General features: G+C 36.5%; 1 protein-coding gene across 11 annotated transcripts; it reads left to right on the top strand.

Moving 5' to 3' along the window:
• On the top strand, positions 1-16,393 carry LOC140596631 (ATM interactor-like). Of its 11 annotated transcripts, none has more exons than XR_011998526.1 (6): positions 1-396; positions 948-1,013; positions 1,771-1,827; positions 9,286-9,335; positions 10,379-10,453; positions 13,238-13,256. XR_011998526.1 is itself a non-coding variant. In XM_072745138.1 (5 exons), the coding sequence occupies exons 1-5, from the start codon at positions 55-57 to the stop codon at positions 13,385-13,387; spliced, it is 690 nt and encodes a 229-aa protein (XP_072601239.1). In that variant the 5' UTR covers positions 1-54; the 3' UTR covers positions 13,388-16,393. The 11 variants fall into 11 exon arrangements, 7 of the variants coding, with proteins under 7 accessions (XP_072601239.1, XP_072601242.1, XP_072601240.1 ...); XR_011998527.1 differs by lacking the exon at positions 13,238-13,256 and adding an exon at positions 10,644-10,661; XR_011998528.1 differs by lacking the exon at positions 13,238-13,256 and having other exon boundaries at positions 9,241-9,335; positions 10,379-10,455.
• Positions 16,394-16,895: the final 502 nt, after the last annotated feature.

Genomic DNA, 16,895 nt, shown 5'->3' with positions numbered 1-16,895 from the left:
GGCTGCGGCGGGAGGCGGGGCCTGCTCCCTCGGCCCTTCTGCCGTGCGGGAGCGATGGCGGCCTCTGAGGCGGCGGCGGCGGGGTCCGCGGCTCTGGCCTCGGGCGCCCCGACCGTCCCGACGGCCGCGAGGGGAGCCGCCGCCGCCGCCGCCGCCGCCGCCTCGGGCCCGTGGGGGCCCCCCGGACGGCTAAGAGGCAGCCGGCCGCGGCCCGCGGCGGCGAGGCAGCAGCCCGCGGGTCCGGCGCCTCCGGCCCGGGAGCTGATCCAGCCGTCGGTGAGCGAGCTGTCCCGGGCCGTGCGGACCAACATCCTGTGCACGGTGCGCGGCTGCGGCAAGATCCTGCCCAACAGCCCGGCGCTCAACATGCACCTGGTCAAGAGCCACCGCCTGCAGGTGAGCCCGCGGCCGAACGGCGCCTCCTGGGGCCTGGCGCTCGGGGGCGCGGGCGCGGGCGTGCGGGGCGCCGCGGCCGTGGTCGCGCGTGTGCGGGTGCGCGGGTGCGTGTGCGCGCGTGTGCGTGTGCGCGCGGGTGCGTGTGCGTGTGGTGCAGCCCCGGGCCGCCGTCCAACCGGCCGGGGTCGCGGCGGGCAGCGTGGAGCTGGCGCGCAGGGACGCGCAGCGGGAAAACCCTGTGTCCTGCGCCGCGCCGTCGGCTCCGGCCTCGCGGCCTCGCGGCCCGGGCGGCCCTTCCCGCGACCTCGGTGGTTGCGGCCGCTCGGTGGGCCCGCGCCCCTCACCCCTCACCGTGCTTGCGCGGCCGGACTGCGCGGGGCTGTACCCCGCTGGCTGCTCCTCAGCCCACGCGCGATACCGCCCTCAGGCCTCTAGGCTCAGCCTGAAGGAGCCGCAGATTGGCCTCGAAGCCCCGTCGGAAAGTTTCCTCGCAGCGTAGGTAGGATCCGGTTCGCTCAGGATTGAGACCTTAAGGGAGATTTCTCCCGCAGGCCTTTCCGAAGGGACCCGTGTGCCAGCAGGACAGTAGTGCGGACGTCCCTTCCACCCTCTGTAAGGTGGGGCCGTGGGCTTTAACCTTTAGTGCGTGTGTGTGGAAAGCTCCTTGAAAATCCCGGTGTCTGGGCCCACCCTAGACCTGTTAGGTTACAACTTCCCAGTCGTTACGATAGGAAGCTTCTTCCACCGCTTGTCACTCGCTTCTCTCTAGGCCAGCGGTGACATAATCCCAGAGCATGCCACGCAGAGCGGCCTTGTGGACGCAGCTTTTCACGGTCTGAATTGATTGAGGAATGAGTTGGAATGACCCTGGCGTGGTGCCTGCCCTGTCTGCCCCTCGGGTAAAGCCTCCCTGGAGATTCCCTTAGAATCAGGCTTTTTTTTTTTTTTTAGATTTTATTTATTCATGACAGAGAGAGAGACACATGCAGGGAGCCTGACGTGGGACCCGATCCAGGGTCCCCAGGATCACGTCCTGGGATGAAGGCGCGCTAAACCGCTGAGCCTCCCGGGCTGCCCAAGAATCAGGCTTCTGATAAGAATTTAGCAGGAGGTGTGAGGTTATAGTCTCTAGTAGGGCTGACGTGTTCCCATGAGAGGCAGTCCCCATCTGAGCAGATGGTTTATTGTTAATCTGTATTTTATACACTTTGGCAATCAGAAGAAACTCTGTTTTTTATTTTCAATGAAATATTCAGAGTAATATTAGTACACATTAAGTAAGTCAAAGTAGGACTTTTGCACCTGCCCAATTCATTACATTATAAATGAAGTTCCAACAATTGCATACCATTTAGCTGTATCTTATTGTTTCAGATTTATAAAGAAATTTACATCCGTCAATCAGTAGGCTGGAGATCTATGGAAAGTAAGGTAATTGACCATAGTTGCCACCCAAATTCAAACAACCCCAGGGTAATAAGGGCATGAGATAGCCTTTGCTTTGTTCTAACACCATTACTTTCAAATTTCATATTAATTGTTAGTAATATATTCCTGCATGCTATTTTTCTGTATTCTCATATAAAATATTTTAGTCAATCATGAACTATGTCATATGCTTAAGATATTTAAGAATAAAACAGTATGTTTGTATGTGTTTTCAGTCTATGTGTATGTATCAATGCATGCACAATTCATATGTTATGATCAGCTTGATGGCAGGAGATAACACTAAATTAATATTGAATTACTTCATTCATCCAACAAATGTTAATTTAGCTCTATAGAATACCAGGGACCAGATTCATTCATTTATTCATCCTAGAGGTCCTAACAGTGAATTAGGTAGTTGGAGTCTTTGCTATGTGAAACTTAAAATCTAGCCTGGGATGTGGTAGTGAAGGAAAAACTGCACGAATACAAATAAAATGACAAATTTAATATATTGTAAATATCATGAAGCAAAATTAACAGTTGCTCAAAATAGACCTGGTTTATTCCGTGTGTGTGTGTGTGTGTGTGTGTGTGTATGTGTGTAAATGAAAGGGTAACTCTTTTCATATTAAAAATGTCTTTGTTTGAATGAAGATGTATAATAGTCACTGTAATTATGTTGAAACATCCTTTAATTACTGGGATCAATCTTAATTATGATGTATTTTTTTGATACAGCATTATCTTATGCTTGCTAGTATATATTTTTTTAGAATTCTTGCATAAGTGACATGAATGCTAGGAATGTTTCTTTGTCCAATTTTTAGTTAAGATATCAGCAGTGTGGTGCTTTCCCTATGACTTTTCATATCCTTTTATTTATTTGGACCTAAACTTGACAATATTTAGCTATAAAATTATTTGGGGGGATACTCTTTGATAATATTATCTATTTGTTTTCTGTGGAAATAAATCTTAGAGTTTCCTTGCTGGGATAATATTTGATAAATTATAATTTCCTGAAGAGTCAACAGTTTCATTCAGATTTTCAAAAATATTTATGTAAAGGTATAAAACTAATATCCTAAGAGTTTTATATTTTTCTCTTATGATGGTTATTTTATTTTTCCATTTAATATTTTGTTTTTCTATTTTTAAAAAAAAATAGGTTAGCTGGCAATTTGCAAATAGTTTGTTATTTATTATTTCTGAGTGCTTTTTTTAATTCACATATAAAATATGTATTTTAGGAGCACCTTGGTGGCTCAGTGATTGAGTGTCTGCCTTGGGCTCAGGGCATGATCCCGGGGTCTTGGGATGGAGTTCCACATCAGGCTCCCTATAGGGAGCCTGCTTCTCCCTCTGCCTCTGTCTCTGCCTCTCTTGGTGTCTCTCACAAATAAATAAAATCTTTAAAAAATAAAATAAAATATGTATTTTACACTTATATATTATATTTTTATGTTATGTGGGGTTTTCTTTCTCAGCACCACTATGTAATCTGATTTTTGCTTTTAAATATGTAAAATTTGAAGGTGTCATGAATCAATTCATTGACTTCCCCTCTACAAAACAACAACTGCTTTCTTCACTTCGTAGAAGTTCTCTTTTCCAGGTGACATTGAAAGTGTAGCAAGACTTCACTTTGATAAATTTAGGTACCAAGAAAATCCATAATGTAATTCAGCAGCAGTGCTCAATATACAGGAAATACTATTTCCCAACCATCACTACAAGTAACACTTGCTTTGGAAATGTTAAGTCGCATTCAAGCCTAAAAGATATGGTAAAATGTGATCCACTATATCATAATTTTCTATTTAAATTTTAGTTATGCTTATTCCTCCACAGTCTTTCATGGTGTATGGAATTAACCAGGACAGTAAAGTGAAGGTCAATTTTGATGATACATTCTTCTTAGTCATCAACAGTCATCTTATCATTACAAACTTCTACTTCTCACCTCTCGTTAAATTTGGAGTAAATACACATGACCCTGCCTCCAATGTCATTACCTCGGTCTAAGTCACCATCATTTCCAGCCTGAGTAGTTACAATAGATCCTTAGTTTGTATCCCTGAATTGACCTTTGTACTTCTCAAAACATTTGTAGACATTAGCCAGTATGATATTCATAAATATAAATATGATTTTATCACTTCACATTAAAGCATCTCAGTGGATAAAACTCTTAGATCACATAGGAGAAAACCTAGTAGACCTTGGGTATGAGAAAAAGGCATGATTTATGACAGACATAACTAAGAAATTGGGATGCTTTAAAATTTAAAACTTCTGTTCTGTAAGAGACAATGTCAAGAGAATGAGAAAAAAAACATAGACTGGGAAAAATATTTGAAAAATATATATCAGATAAAGGACTGCTATTCAAAATATCCAAGGAATTCTTAAAACTCTACAATAAGTAAACAAACAAGCTGATTTGAAAGTAGGCCAATGTCTGTCCTTGCAAATGCAGCCACCTGGCCCCACCCAGCCATGGTCCTCCCCACCATGTTCTTCAATACTGCCCTAGACTGCAAGTCACATCTCCTTCATACTGTTTGCAGACTAAGTTCCAAAAACAGCAGAAAACTTCCATGTTATGAGAACTAGGGAGAAAAGATTTGGTTATAAAGTTTCCTGCTTTCACAGGATTATTCCAGGAGTTATGTGCCAGAGTGGTGACATTATAATGGCACTGGTGGCAAGTCCATCTATGGGGAGAAATTAAATTATGACAATTTCATTGTGAAGCACACAACACAGGTCCTGGAATCTTGTCTGTGGCAAATGCTGGGACCAACAGAAATGGTTCCCAGTTTTTTGTCTGTACTGCCAAGACCTGAGTGGTTGGATGGCAAGCATGTGATCTTTGTCAAAGTGAGATAGGGCAGGGATATTGTGGAAGTCATGGAACACTTTGGGTTCAAGAATGGCAGGACCAGTGAGAAGATCACCATTGCTGAATGTGGACAAATATAAAAATTTGACCTGTGTTTTAACTACCAGACCACCCTTTCTGGAGCTCTGGAGAGCACCCATTCATCCCCATCTGGTCGAAATATCCTATAATCTTTATGTTCTTGCTGCTGTTCTCTGGGTTCCATATATTCCTTACTCCGTTCCAAGTCTAGCTGGATTGAAGAGTTAAGTTGATGTCTATTAAATAAAAACTAAACAACAACAAAAGTAGGCCAAGGCCCTTAACAGACACCTCATAAAAGAAGATACACTGATGCCAAATAAGCATATGAAAAGATGTTCCACCTTAAGTCACATCAGGAAAATGCAAATTAAAATAACCATGATATACCACCACACACCCATTAGAATAACCAGAATCTGGAAAATTGACAACACCAAATACTACACCAAAGGTAAGGAAGTGGAACAACATAAACTCTCATTCATTGCTGGGGGAAAGGCAAATGTCTCCCACTTTGGGAGACAGTTTGACAGTTTCTTATTAGACTAAATATATTCTTACCATATAATCCAGCAATCACACTGCATGGTTTTTACTCAAAGGAATTGAAAATTCATATCCACAAAAAAGTTTGCACACGGATGTTTATAACAGCCTAATTCATAACTACCCCAAACTGGAAGCAATCAAGATGTCCTTTGGTAGGTGAATGGATAAAGTGTGGTACATAGCCAGACAGTGGAATATGATTCAAGACTAAAAAGAAATGATCTATCAAGCCATGAAGAGATATGGAAGAAACTTAAATCAGTATTTGTAAGTCAAAGAAGCCTCTCTAAAAAGCCTACCTACCGTGTGATTTCAATTATATGATGTTCTAAAAAAGGTAAAACTGTGAAGATAGCAAAATGTCAGTGGATGCTAGTCAACAATAAACCATCTCACATGGCTTTATATCCTCTTAGAGACAAATATGAAATAACATGAAATTTAAGGCCCTATGGTGAAGAGAATTCCACCTGCATATCTAATTTTATCTTATTCCACATTTAATCTCTCTCACTTTGGTAATTTTCTCAATTCTCACATATGCCAAACTCTTTTTCCATCTGAAAATTGTGTATACATGGTTCATTTTGCCTAGAATATTCATATCTTTATCTCTTTCTCCTTTACCAGGTATAAGTCTTTGTGTAGTTTTTCTCAGAGATGCACATTGTAAACATTTAATCTGTAGTATTTTCTTTTCTTTCATATGATTTATCACAAACTGTAATTACATATTTGGTGATACATTTATGTCTCAACTATAGTAATAGTCCCAATTGGCAAGAACTGTGTCTGTCCACCAGTATATATCTTTCATAGTTAGCATAATGAGTAGTCTGTAGTCACTCAAAAATGCTGGTTTTGACTGACTGATTGACTTTACTGTTAGTAAATTTTTTTGCTTCATTATCTTATCTTGTCCTTATAGTAATCATAGATGGCAGGTTATTATTTTTCATACATTAGATAAGAAAACTAAATATTGAAAAGTTTCTAAATCCCAAAATAATATAAATTCAGAAAGTAAAACATTTTTAAATTATCATTCCTATTAACTTCAATGGTATTTGTTTATTTTTGTGAAGATATATTAAATTGGACCAATCAAGAAATCCATAGTGCTTAATGGTTGAGTTACCCCTAAAAATTATTATATAGAACAGTATGGAGATTCCTCAAAAAAATTAAAAATAGAAATATCATACTATCCAGTAATTCCATTACTGGATATTTACCCAAAGCATACAAGAAGACTAATTTGAAAGAAAAAAAAAATTACTCCGGTGTTACTGTAGCATTATTTATACTAGCCAAGCTATGGTAGCAAGTTAAGTGTGCCCTGATAGCAGAATAGATAAAAAAAAAAAAATAATGTGGTGTATATACAAAATGAAATCTTAGCCATAATAAAGAATGAGAGATCTTGCCATTTGTGACAATATGGATGGACCTAGAAAGTGTTATGTTAAGTGAAGTATGACAGACAGAAAAAGTCAAATATGGTATGAGTTCATTTATATGTGGAATCTAAAAAAACAAAACAAATGAACCAACCAACCAAACAAACAAACCCTCAAACAGACCCATAGTGAGCAGAGAATAAACTGGTGGTTAGCTGAAATGGAAAAGGGCAAAATGGGTGAAAGGGAGTGAGAGATACTATCTTCTAGTTATGGAAGTCATGGGAATAAAAGGTATTGCAGTGTGGAACTATAGTCAGTAATTATATAGAGACGGATAAGAGCTACACTTGTGGTGAGCACAGCATAATGTATAGAGTTGTCGAATCAGTATGTTGTACACCTGAAACTAATACAACACCGTGTGCCAACTCTACTTCAATTTAAAAAATATATGTTTTAAAAAAAATATATATATATATATGTTTTTAAGAACAGGTCCTAATTTTTATCATAAGTAGCAAAAATACTAACTTCTGAAAACTTTTCATAGTTTTGACTTCTTTGTATTAATTATACTACTACCTACTTCATAACTATATTAATACAAATTTTTGAAAATATACAAAAGATTTAAATGTATATAGCTGTGTAAAGAAAATAAAAGTTTGGAAAATAGGATAATAATAGGACACTTATGAGGTAAATAACAACATACAAAATGCATTCTAGGAGTGATCTGAAGATTAAAACCAAATTCACACAAATTACAGAACTGGACTATGAGAAAAAAAATGATTCTCATGGGTCATCACAGGGAAAACAATATGCCAATTAATGAGGAACACCTTCAATAAGAGTTGTATAGTGAAAATAATAGCGAAAATAATAATGAGTTTCATGGTGATGTGTATTCAGCATTCCTCAAGATAGACTGATGGAATAAAAATAAAAATTAAGTTTCTATGGAACCAAATGATATAGCCTCAATAAAGCCTCTGATGCAGAGCGGTCACTGTTATTTTAGTTCAAGGATCTTATATGAACAAACGTAACAGCAGGTTAATTACAAACAAACTTATGGTGATAATCTAGCTATATTATCCCAAGCAATTGGTCTCTTTTTTTCCTGACAAGAAGTCTCAAGTATCAAATTTAAATAGTTATTTTTACTTTTAAGTTAATGGTTTTGTTTCCTATATATACTATAGCAAGTGACATGAACATTTAGCAATAGAGAGATGGGAATTACCCTGAGGAAGTTCATATGACAAATGAAAGATTATTGCAGACTCACTCAACACACAGCTCCATTTTCAGTTTTAAGATCTTGAAAGGACTCCTCATTAATGGTTTTCATCTTTGTATATAGCCTGCCATGTTTATGCTATTTCTGATAAACTACAATTCTTAAATTTATATTTGACATACTAGTACTTTCATTTAACATTATCCTCATATTGAGATGATCCTGTGGTTTTTAGATAAGAAAGTTTTATTGTACTGCAAGGTCAAAATTATGGTGTTTAACCTGAAACTATATAGTCTCTCTTTTTTTTTTTTTCCGAATTCACAAATTTTGTTAGGAGAGCCCCACAATATATAACAGCAACTAAACTCACAGGCTAAGTTTAAAGCCAGATAGAGTTTTATTAAATGACTAACTTGAGAAAACCTGACTAGAGGAGAGAATTTAATAGTTAGGATTAGATGATATCATTTGCTAACTGAAAAAGCTATAAATTAAATGACTCAGCAGCTTCATTATTCTCTGTATCAAGGGCTCAGAGGCTAATGATCTCATGTGTCTAGAAGGAAACAGGCAGAGAAAGAAAGAACAGTTCTTTACAGTGCTGTCACCCGGAAGCAATAGGATATTATCATTAAGTAGTTATTTATTGATGAGAAATGTTAAAAACTCTAGTTTAATTTATGTACATGGTCTTAAAGTCAGATTGATAACAAGTCTGGTTTTATGGATTACCTCCTAGAGTCGGAGTGCTGAAACTTGAGGTGTTTTGGTTTGAATTATATCAAAACATCCCACAACTATTATAATAGAGAGTGAAAGCTGTTTCTGATAAAAGTTATATTTTTTAGAACGTTTGGCTAGAACTTGTCATGGTGGATTGAATGTACTTTAAATTGAATGTTATGTAAGCCTTTAATAAAGATGTGAATGAAAATCATTTAGGAACAGGGAAACTAAGCTAAAGTTAAATTTAGCTTTCCTCCATCATTTTAAATAATTGTTTTCTAGAATGAGAGCTATGAAACCAGAAGGCTTTTCGAATGTCTTATGCAAATGACAAGTAGCAATGGTTCCAAATGTGTTTGCAAACAATGACAAACGATAAAGACAACTTCTGTAATCCTTAAACCAACAAAGAAGAAAAAAAACCTATTTTCAGCCACATATGGGTAGAAATAGATGTTTTTCTGTCACAGAAGAAAAAACAAATGATTGACAATAGATTCAATTTATGACCATACGCATGGAAAATGTGTGATAACTCTGTAATTAAATTGTAGACAATAGCACATTCCCAAGTGTAAGGTGGCACATGTTATCAACAGCTTGGTGAAATCATCCAGCTTGACACATCATCCGGAATATGATAAAATAGGTAAGTATAAATTAATTTTTTCCAGCTGCATAAACAGAGGATAAGGAGGAAAATAAGGGAATTTTTATTATTTAATAATTACTGATATTTTTCATTTTTTTTTGATATTTTTCATTTTTAATTAAACAATTTGGTTACCTGTTTTTCCTTCTAAGAATAATAAATAAATAAAGAACACGATGTCAAAAAAATTTTTTTTTCTGGTTATCTATGCTGGCAGAGTACTTCCACGGCTGGAATATTAATTTGTTTAATTAGCCAAGATGACTCAAAGGAGGCTTCGAGTGGAGCTAAACTGGTTTTGACTATGGAATCTACCAATTATTATCAGAGAAAACGAAAAGCAAGTTACTTAACTCTCTCCTGAACTCCATCTATAGTTTTCTTATCTGAATGAGGAGATATAATCAAAAACAGAGTTACTCTGAGAACTAAGATATCACATATTAAAAAATCTTTGTTACATACTAGTTGCTAGTTGTTAAATTTATTTTCATTCATTTCCACATACATAAATTTTCCAGTGACAAAATGATACAAAAAGATTTGTTGTAAAAATAAGACTCATTTGTTGAATCTATCATGTGAATTAGTTTCTGTGTATATTTACATTAGTAGGTCTCTGGTAAAATCAAAACAAGAAACAAACAACAAAAAGAAAAGCCAAACAGATCGTTCTTGTTTGGACATCATTCATACCAGTGTTATCTGTAGTTGGATTTTTTGGTCCTTTGGAGCCATCCTACTTGAATTTTTCTTAATGGGCTTCTTTAGCTTAGAATCTTGGAAAAAGTAGAATTAGTTCATAAAAATCTGAAGCACAATGCATGGATGACTTCTATGCCGTTAGTCTCAGTTCATTTTAAAACACAATTTTTTTCTATTTATACTGTACTAGAGCTTCACATTTGACAGTGAATATAACCTTATCATTAGAAATTATATTTGCTTGACACATTAATAACCACTGTACTAACTAGTATTACCTTCTTAGCTTTCACACATATATGTAACTGATAACCGTTTTTTTTTTTTTTTTTTAGAAAACTGGTGGCCTGATGTATACAAACTACAGAGAACTTCTATATAAAACATTACCCTTGTGCAAATATTTTGAGGTATAACTTTGCTTACTACATATTCCTTTAAACTTTATATCTTTATGTGTAGGAAGCGCCTTTTTTTCATATTACTAAGTAAAGTCCATTTCTTGTTAATTAGACACATCACAGATATCTCTATTGACTATGAGTCTCTTTATCACATTAATCTATGCTGATTTTATTTACTTCCTCTCTCTTTTGCCAGCTCCAAACTAATCAGCAAACTCTATGACTGTACCTTTGAAATCAACACAAAATCTTCACTTTCACCCCTCCCCCATTAACGTCTCTGTCCAAATCACCATCAGCACTGTCTTACAATAACCTCTAATGGCATCCGGTGCTACAACCCTTGTGCTTCTAAGGTCTGTCCTCTGCATAGTGGCCCAAGCCATCCTTTTAAAATGTAACTCACATTATGTCACTTTTCTACATAAAATATTTCAATGGCTCTTCTTTTTTGTTTTTTGGTTTTTTCTTGAATAAAATCAAACCAGCTGCTGAAATGAATAGGCCCAAATTTTGGACAAATTATTTTGATTCTAATTCTTCCTCTGATTGATGAAATGAGGTAATTTACTCAGTTACATTTGTTTTGCTTTTAACAAAACCATAAAAAGAAAATCCAATGATATTAATGAGAGTAACAAAGCAAATGTGTAGTTAATTCTAAAGCATATACTCAATTCACCAGTATAAAATAATAATGTCAAATATAAGTCATAGCATGTCATTCTTCAGTCAAACTATTAATTATTTTGAATATTAAAAGTTATATCTTTTAAGTTACAACACTTCTGGGCTTTATTTTCCTTTTTAAGGTATGGTAATTTGGATGTTTCCAAATTTCCTTTGTAGGCAACTGTTCTATAATTCTGTGTATGTGGGATATTTCAGGTTAAGACATATTTCCTAGGAAAAATAATAGCACAATTTTATCTTTTTAGTAGTATTACAGCAGAACCACTGAGTAACAAATAATTTTGATGTTCCACTTTTACTCTCTATTTTACAATAAACACAGGAGGGAGACCCCCCAAAATTGACCCCTATCTATGAAAATAAACATAGATTTTTAAATATAATCACCATGTACTTCTAAAAATCCAGCTTTACATTTTAGAGTTTATGTGTGAGGCTGTTGTGGTTTTCAACAGTGTGGATGAAACTCATCATTTCAGTGTAGTAAGATCTAGTAGCCCAAAATAAATATTGATATTAGATGTGAAGACATCATTGAATGTAAATATACCTTAGATACTCAGGCAGGGCAGAAAAATAGAATATTAAAGAAAATATGCACATAAAATATTTTCTAATTTGCATACCAGCAAAGTGCTATAAGCAGTATTTTCCAAAGACTGCTGCTCTCTGCCCACCTCTGGCCAGAATCATTTTTGTAACTCAAGTCCTTTTGCCAGTCTCTATTGAAATACATCATGTCAATTAATTCTCCTTTAAAAGAGGCTCACTAAATATTCATATTCTTGCACCAATGGAGAAAGTTGTTGTTGTTGTTGTTGTTTTTCTATCTGCATGAAATTAAATCACATACTTAAGTAAAACTCCCTATTCCAGTAATCTGAATAGTTTTACCTTTACTTTTTTCTTTAGTGTATATGGGGGAGATAGGAGATTTGTAAAAGCAATGCTATTGCTTACAGAAAATATATCTCATTACTGATTCTCTCAATGGCTTTAAATTCTTTCTGACATGCAAATCCCTGAGGTTAAAATTCTATTTAAAGTTCATATTTGAGTTTATAATGGTTCTGCTTCTGTACTGATTTAGATTTAATCAGAATGTGAAATAAAAAGAACACATAACCTTTTACATCTAAAGCATATTATATAATATTTGTAATTAATAAGCATCACTACATGGATAAATGGCATTCTGCATGACAATTTTATAGCAACATTAATATCAATGGTAAATGTCAAAGTAACCAAATGTCAAAGCATTTTCTTTACCTTATAAATACTCTTCTTATAACAAATGGTGTAGCACCTGTGAATGGATGATGAAAGCATCCTGGGATTTGGGAAAGAATTCACAAGCACATGATAAAGGAGTTAAATCATCACTCCAGTTTACATGGGAGCTCCCCAAATACTGTTTCAAATAGTTGATTTTTTAAAATGAGCTAGTAATGTCAATTTAGGGTTAATTAGGGTATTGTAATGTTTAACTATTTTGCTGGTCAAATATAAGACTGACCTAACAATTTGTTGAGCATGGATTCAAATCAAACTACTAGGCTATGATGACTGTAGCTAATAGTTTTTTTGAATGAGTGATCAATTGGAAAAGAAGGATAACGACCACTCTACATTTAGAAATTCATCATTTTACATTATTTCACATCATTTCAATAACTGAAACTTCATTAGCATCTGTTTCTTTGTACATTCTCCAATATTGGCCATTTCTGTCATTCTCAAATATTTCTGCCAAAAGGAAACATTAGTGTTTTCCATGCTGCGCTGTCCTCAACCTTAAAAGTTGTTCTACTATTCCCAATTTAGCAATCTCTCCTTTGAAGATCTTTCATGACATTTATCAACCCTTAATACCACATAAAACTTCATAGTCTTTCTTCGGTCTTCCCTCTCTTCCTGTATCCCTTCTGTTTATCCTTCCAGAGTTTTTGAATTATCACTGCATGTTAGCCACAGTGCCAGATACTAATAAAGCTTTGAATGAGATACAGCTTCTGTTTTCAATATTATAGCCTTCGCCCTGTTCCTTGCCATTGTTTTTGGAAGATTCTTATTCACATTAAATATTTTTCTCAGGATGCCTGGGTGGCGCAGTGGTTGAGCCTCTGGTTTCGACTCAGGGCATTATCATGGGATCCTGGGATCAAATACCCCATCAGGCTCTCTGCCAGGAGTCTGCTTCTCCGTTTGCCTATGTCTCTGCCTCTCTTTCTGTATTTCTCATGAATAAATAAAATAATAAATAAATAAATAAATAAATAGTTTTGTCAGGACGCCTGGGTGGCTCAGTCAGTTAAGCATCTGACTTCTGCTGGGGTCAGGGTTCTGGAATCCAATCTTTTCTCCCTGGGGTCCTTGCTCAGTGGGGAGTTTACTTTGCCCTCTCCCTCTTATTTGCCCTTCTCCTTGCTCATGCTCGCTCTCTGTCTCTCTCATATAAATAAATTATTTTAAAAATTGTCTTCTCTAATCCTGATTTCCAGCTTCTTTGATCACTTCAAGTCTAATCACTTCTCTTGTCACTTCATTTCACTTTTTGTTTTATTTTCCCAATGCCATGATCCATATCATGGTTTAGAATCTCATTTTTTGCTTAATTCTTTCTTCAAAGTTCATCTTAACTACTCCTTTTCCATAAAAGTAGTTCAGTTTCAATTCTTAAACCCTATAGCATTTTCTCTCTGTTTTATCAAAACATGCCCACCTATGTGTATTAAATAAATTATCATTAAATGTCTACTTTGTACCAGGAATATATTTTACCTTCATGGTTGGCTTATATGCTCACCATGAACTTCTCCTATGTATATTCATCCTAAAAGCCTTTGAATCTGCAGTTCTGCCTAGCAGAGCATCTTGTTAGCTAATCAATTATTTTTTGAAATAAATTTATTTTGTTTAAAACAATGGTAATGGGTTTATTGATAGTATCGCCCATTAAGTTTGTTAATATGCTTAGAATGGTCCAAATTATCGTAAAACAAGATTTTATCACTTGCATAAGCAAAATAAAGTCCTATAAAAAATCAATATTATATTTGTCACATATATCTCACACTTAATTAAATGAATATGAAATCTAATAACCTATCTATCATAGCTATTACAGTTACCACAAGAGGCAGCATTACAATGTTAGGAAGAAGAATATTTGATTTTTAAATTTCTGCTGTCAGGTGTTCCAGATCAATGAATATTTGCTGTGACAGAGTGCTGAGACCCTGAATAACCTTTGTCCCTCACATGAGTCTGTAGAACTTCTAAATCTGACAAAGTTCTAGCAGATTTTAATTTGATCCTCTCTTCTTAAAGCCCTCTGTGGTGATGACTGTTATCAGCCCTGAAAATCATAAGCCTCCTTTCCTTTATTCTTCAAAGTAGATATAATAAACTACTCAGAAAGAAAATAAATAAAGCATTTAAAAAGTTTATTTTTAAGGAAGGAAATAGCTACCATCAAAGTTCAGGAAATGGAAAATAGATACTCTTAAATTGCTACTTCAACTGGACACAAATTCTTAAAAATTTGACAACTAATCCAAGGAATTGTAATGTACTTCCCTTGTTAAAATCATAGGAAATAATTTGTTGCTGAAAAAATACATATATATATATATATTTCTAAAGTTTAACAAAGGGCATAAAGAAAACAAAAGACCTAATTCTAAGTCTTCTGCTATGGATTAAAAAAATATATATGCAAGCTTTATTTTTTTCATCTTTAAAATGATTAGTGTTAGGGGATCCCTGGGTGGCGCAGCGGTTTGGCGCCTGCCTTTGGCCCAGGGCGCGATCCTGGAGACCCGGGATCGAATCCCACATCGGGCTCCCGCTGCATGGAGCCTGCTTCTCCCTCCGCCTGTGTCTCTGCCTCTCTCTCTCTCTCTCTCTGTGACTATCATAAATAAATAAAAAATTTAAAAAAATAAAAAAAAAAATAAAATAAAATAAAAAATAAAATGATTAGTGTTAGGAAGCCTGGATGGCTGAGTCAGTTAGGCATCTGCCTTTGGCTCAGGTCATGATCTCAGAGATCCAGCCCTGCAGTCAGGCTCCCTGCTCAGCTGAGAGCCTGCTTCTCCCACTCCCTCTGCTGCTCCCCTGTTTGTGTTCTCTCTCCTCTTTTTCTCTCTGTCAAATAAATAAATAAATAAATAAAATCTTTTTAAAAATATGAAATAAAGTGATTACTGTTCACATGTTACTAGTAAATGTGGGCTCATTTTCTTTCTACATTTACATTTCCTTTTCTTATAGTTAGTCTTTAAAGTATTTGTCCATGGCCATACAACAGAAAGATTCTACATTTGACATATTTTAAAGCACCTACATCCAGGCTTCTCCCAGTTCATGCTTTATTTTGAGCATGGACTGTCACAAGCAAAATTAAGCTAGCCTCCTCGAGTAGCCCCCAGTGGGCACAGGATCAAGACTCTGCTCTGTGCTCTGTCTGATTTCTTTGGCTGGAATTCCAGATACCACTTTCCTTTATGGTGAAATTAGTAAGATTTTTAGAAAACTCTGAAGTTATGCTAAATGGGGAAGAAAACAAAAAGCTGTATAAATCTTAAACACGTTAGGGAGCCAACTAGAGAGGATGAATGTTAGTTTCCCAAGTAGATAAGGAAATAACTACATTAATAGGCTTTTGTTAACTAATTTCATAGTAAAACATTGTTCATATGATAAATTGTAGTCTGGGCTCCAAGCAACTGACTACTACTCACTAGTCCTAAATAATAAAGAATTGTGAAGTGTTATAAGTTGGATAGTGTCTAGTCATCATCATGATTGATTTGTAAAGTTCCTAAAAACATAACAGTAACTGGTTATTAGCAACTCATAGAGCTTTTTAAAAAGTTACAACTTAAAGGTAAATTTTCATTTTTAATGTTCTTTAAAGACACTCTGACAATGGGAGAGAGTATTGTAGATTTAAATCAACTGATTTATCTGTGCTAAATTCACTTGAAATTTCTGCTCAGTGATGTGAGTTAGAAACAGTGTGCCCCCACCCTTATAATAACAGCAAAGCAGCTGTAGAATCTGGAAGCTCATAAATATTCTTGAGCTTGTCATGATGTAGTTTTGGAATATAGATGAGGTTTGGTGTGGTGAGGTCTAGAGCCGATGACCAAGAAACAATTCTTGGGACTTCTTTGGTGCAAAATGGTGGTTTTTTTGTTTTGTTTGTTTTGTTTTGTTTTGTTTTGTTTTGTTTTGTTTTGTTTTTAAGGCACGGGGGTGGGGGAGGGCAGGACCTGTGGATGGGAATAGCTGCTGCCCCGGGCTTGTGAGGGGTGGCTGATTCATTACATACTTGGGAGTTGGGGGAGGTAAGGAGAAGGGAGGTTTTCATTTTTGTATGATAAAGAGGACCTATATGGAGGCCTTGCCATTGTCTAAGCTTGTTATTTTTCCCTCTAGTAAAACATTAACATTAAGATAGTTGGGAGTTTCCTTCTGGAAATTAGGTTATTGATAAGAATGCTTTTTTTCTTGTAAACCACTAAGACATTTTATAAACTGAGGGAGACTCATGGCTATAGGACTATAATCTCTTTTAGTTAACTGTTTTTCCCTTTCCCTTAGCTTTAGGGTAGCCAGGAATGCCTGAGGAATGTCACAGGTATCTCACCTGTGTGTGTGTGGGGGGGGGGGGGGGTGGGATCCTTTGTGGAGTGTTAGCTTGTGCTTTGTCCTCAGCTAGCCTCTGTTCCCTCATCAATCAGGG

This window comes from Vulpes vulpes, unplaced genomic scaffold (genome assembly GCF_048418805.1).
Source record: "Vulpes vulpes isolate BD-2025 unplaced genomic scaffold, VulVul3 Bu000000640, whole genome shotgun sequence".
Lineage (NCBI taxonomy): Eukaryota > Metazoa > Chordata > Mammalia > Carnivora > Canidae > Vulpes > Vulpes vulpes.
This window is presented reverse-complemented; position numbering and strand designations above follow the sequence as displayed.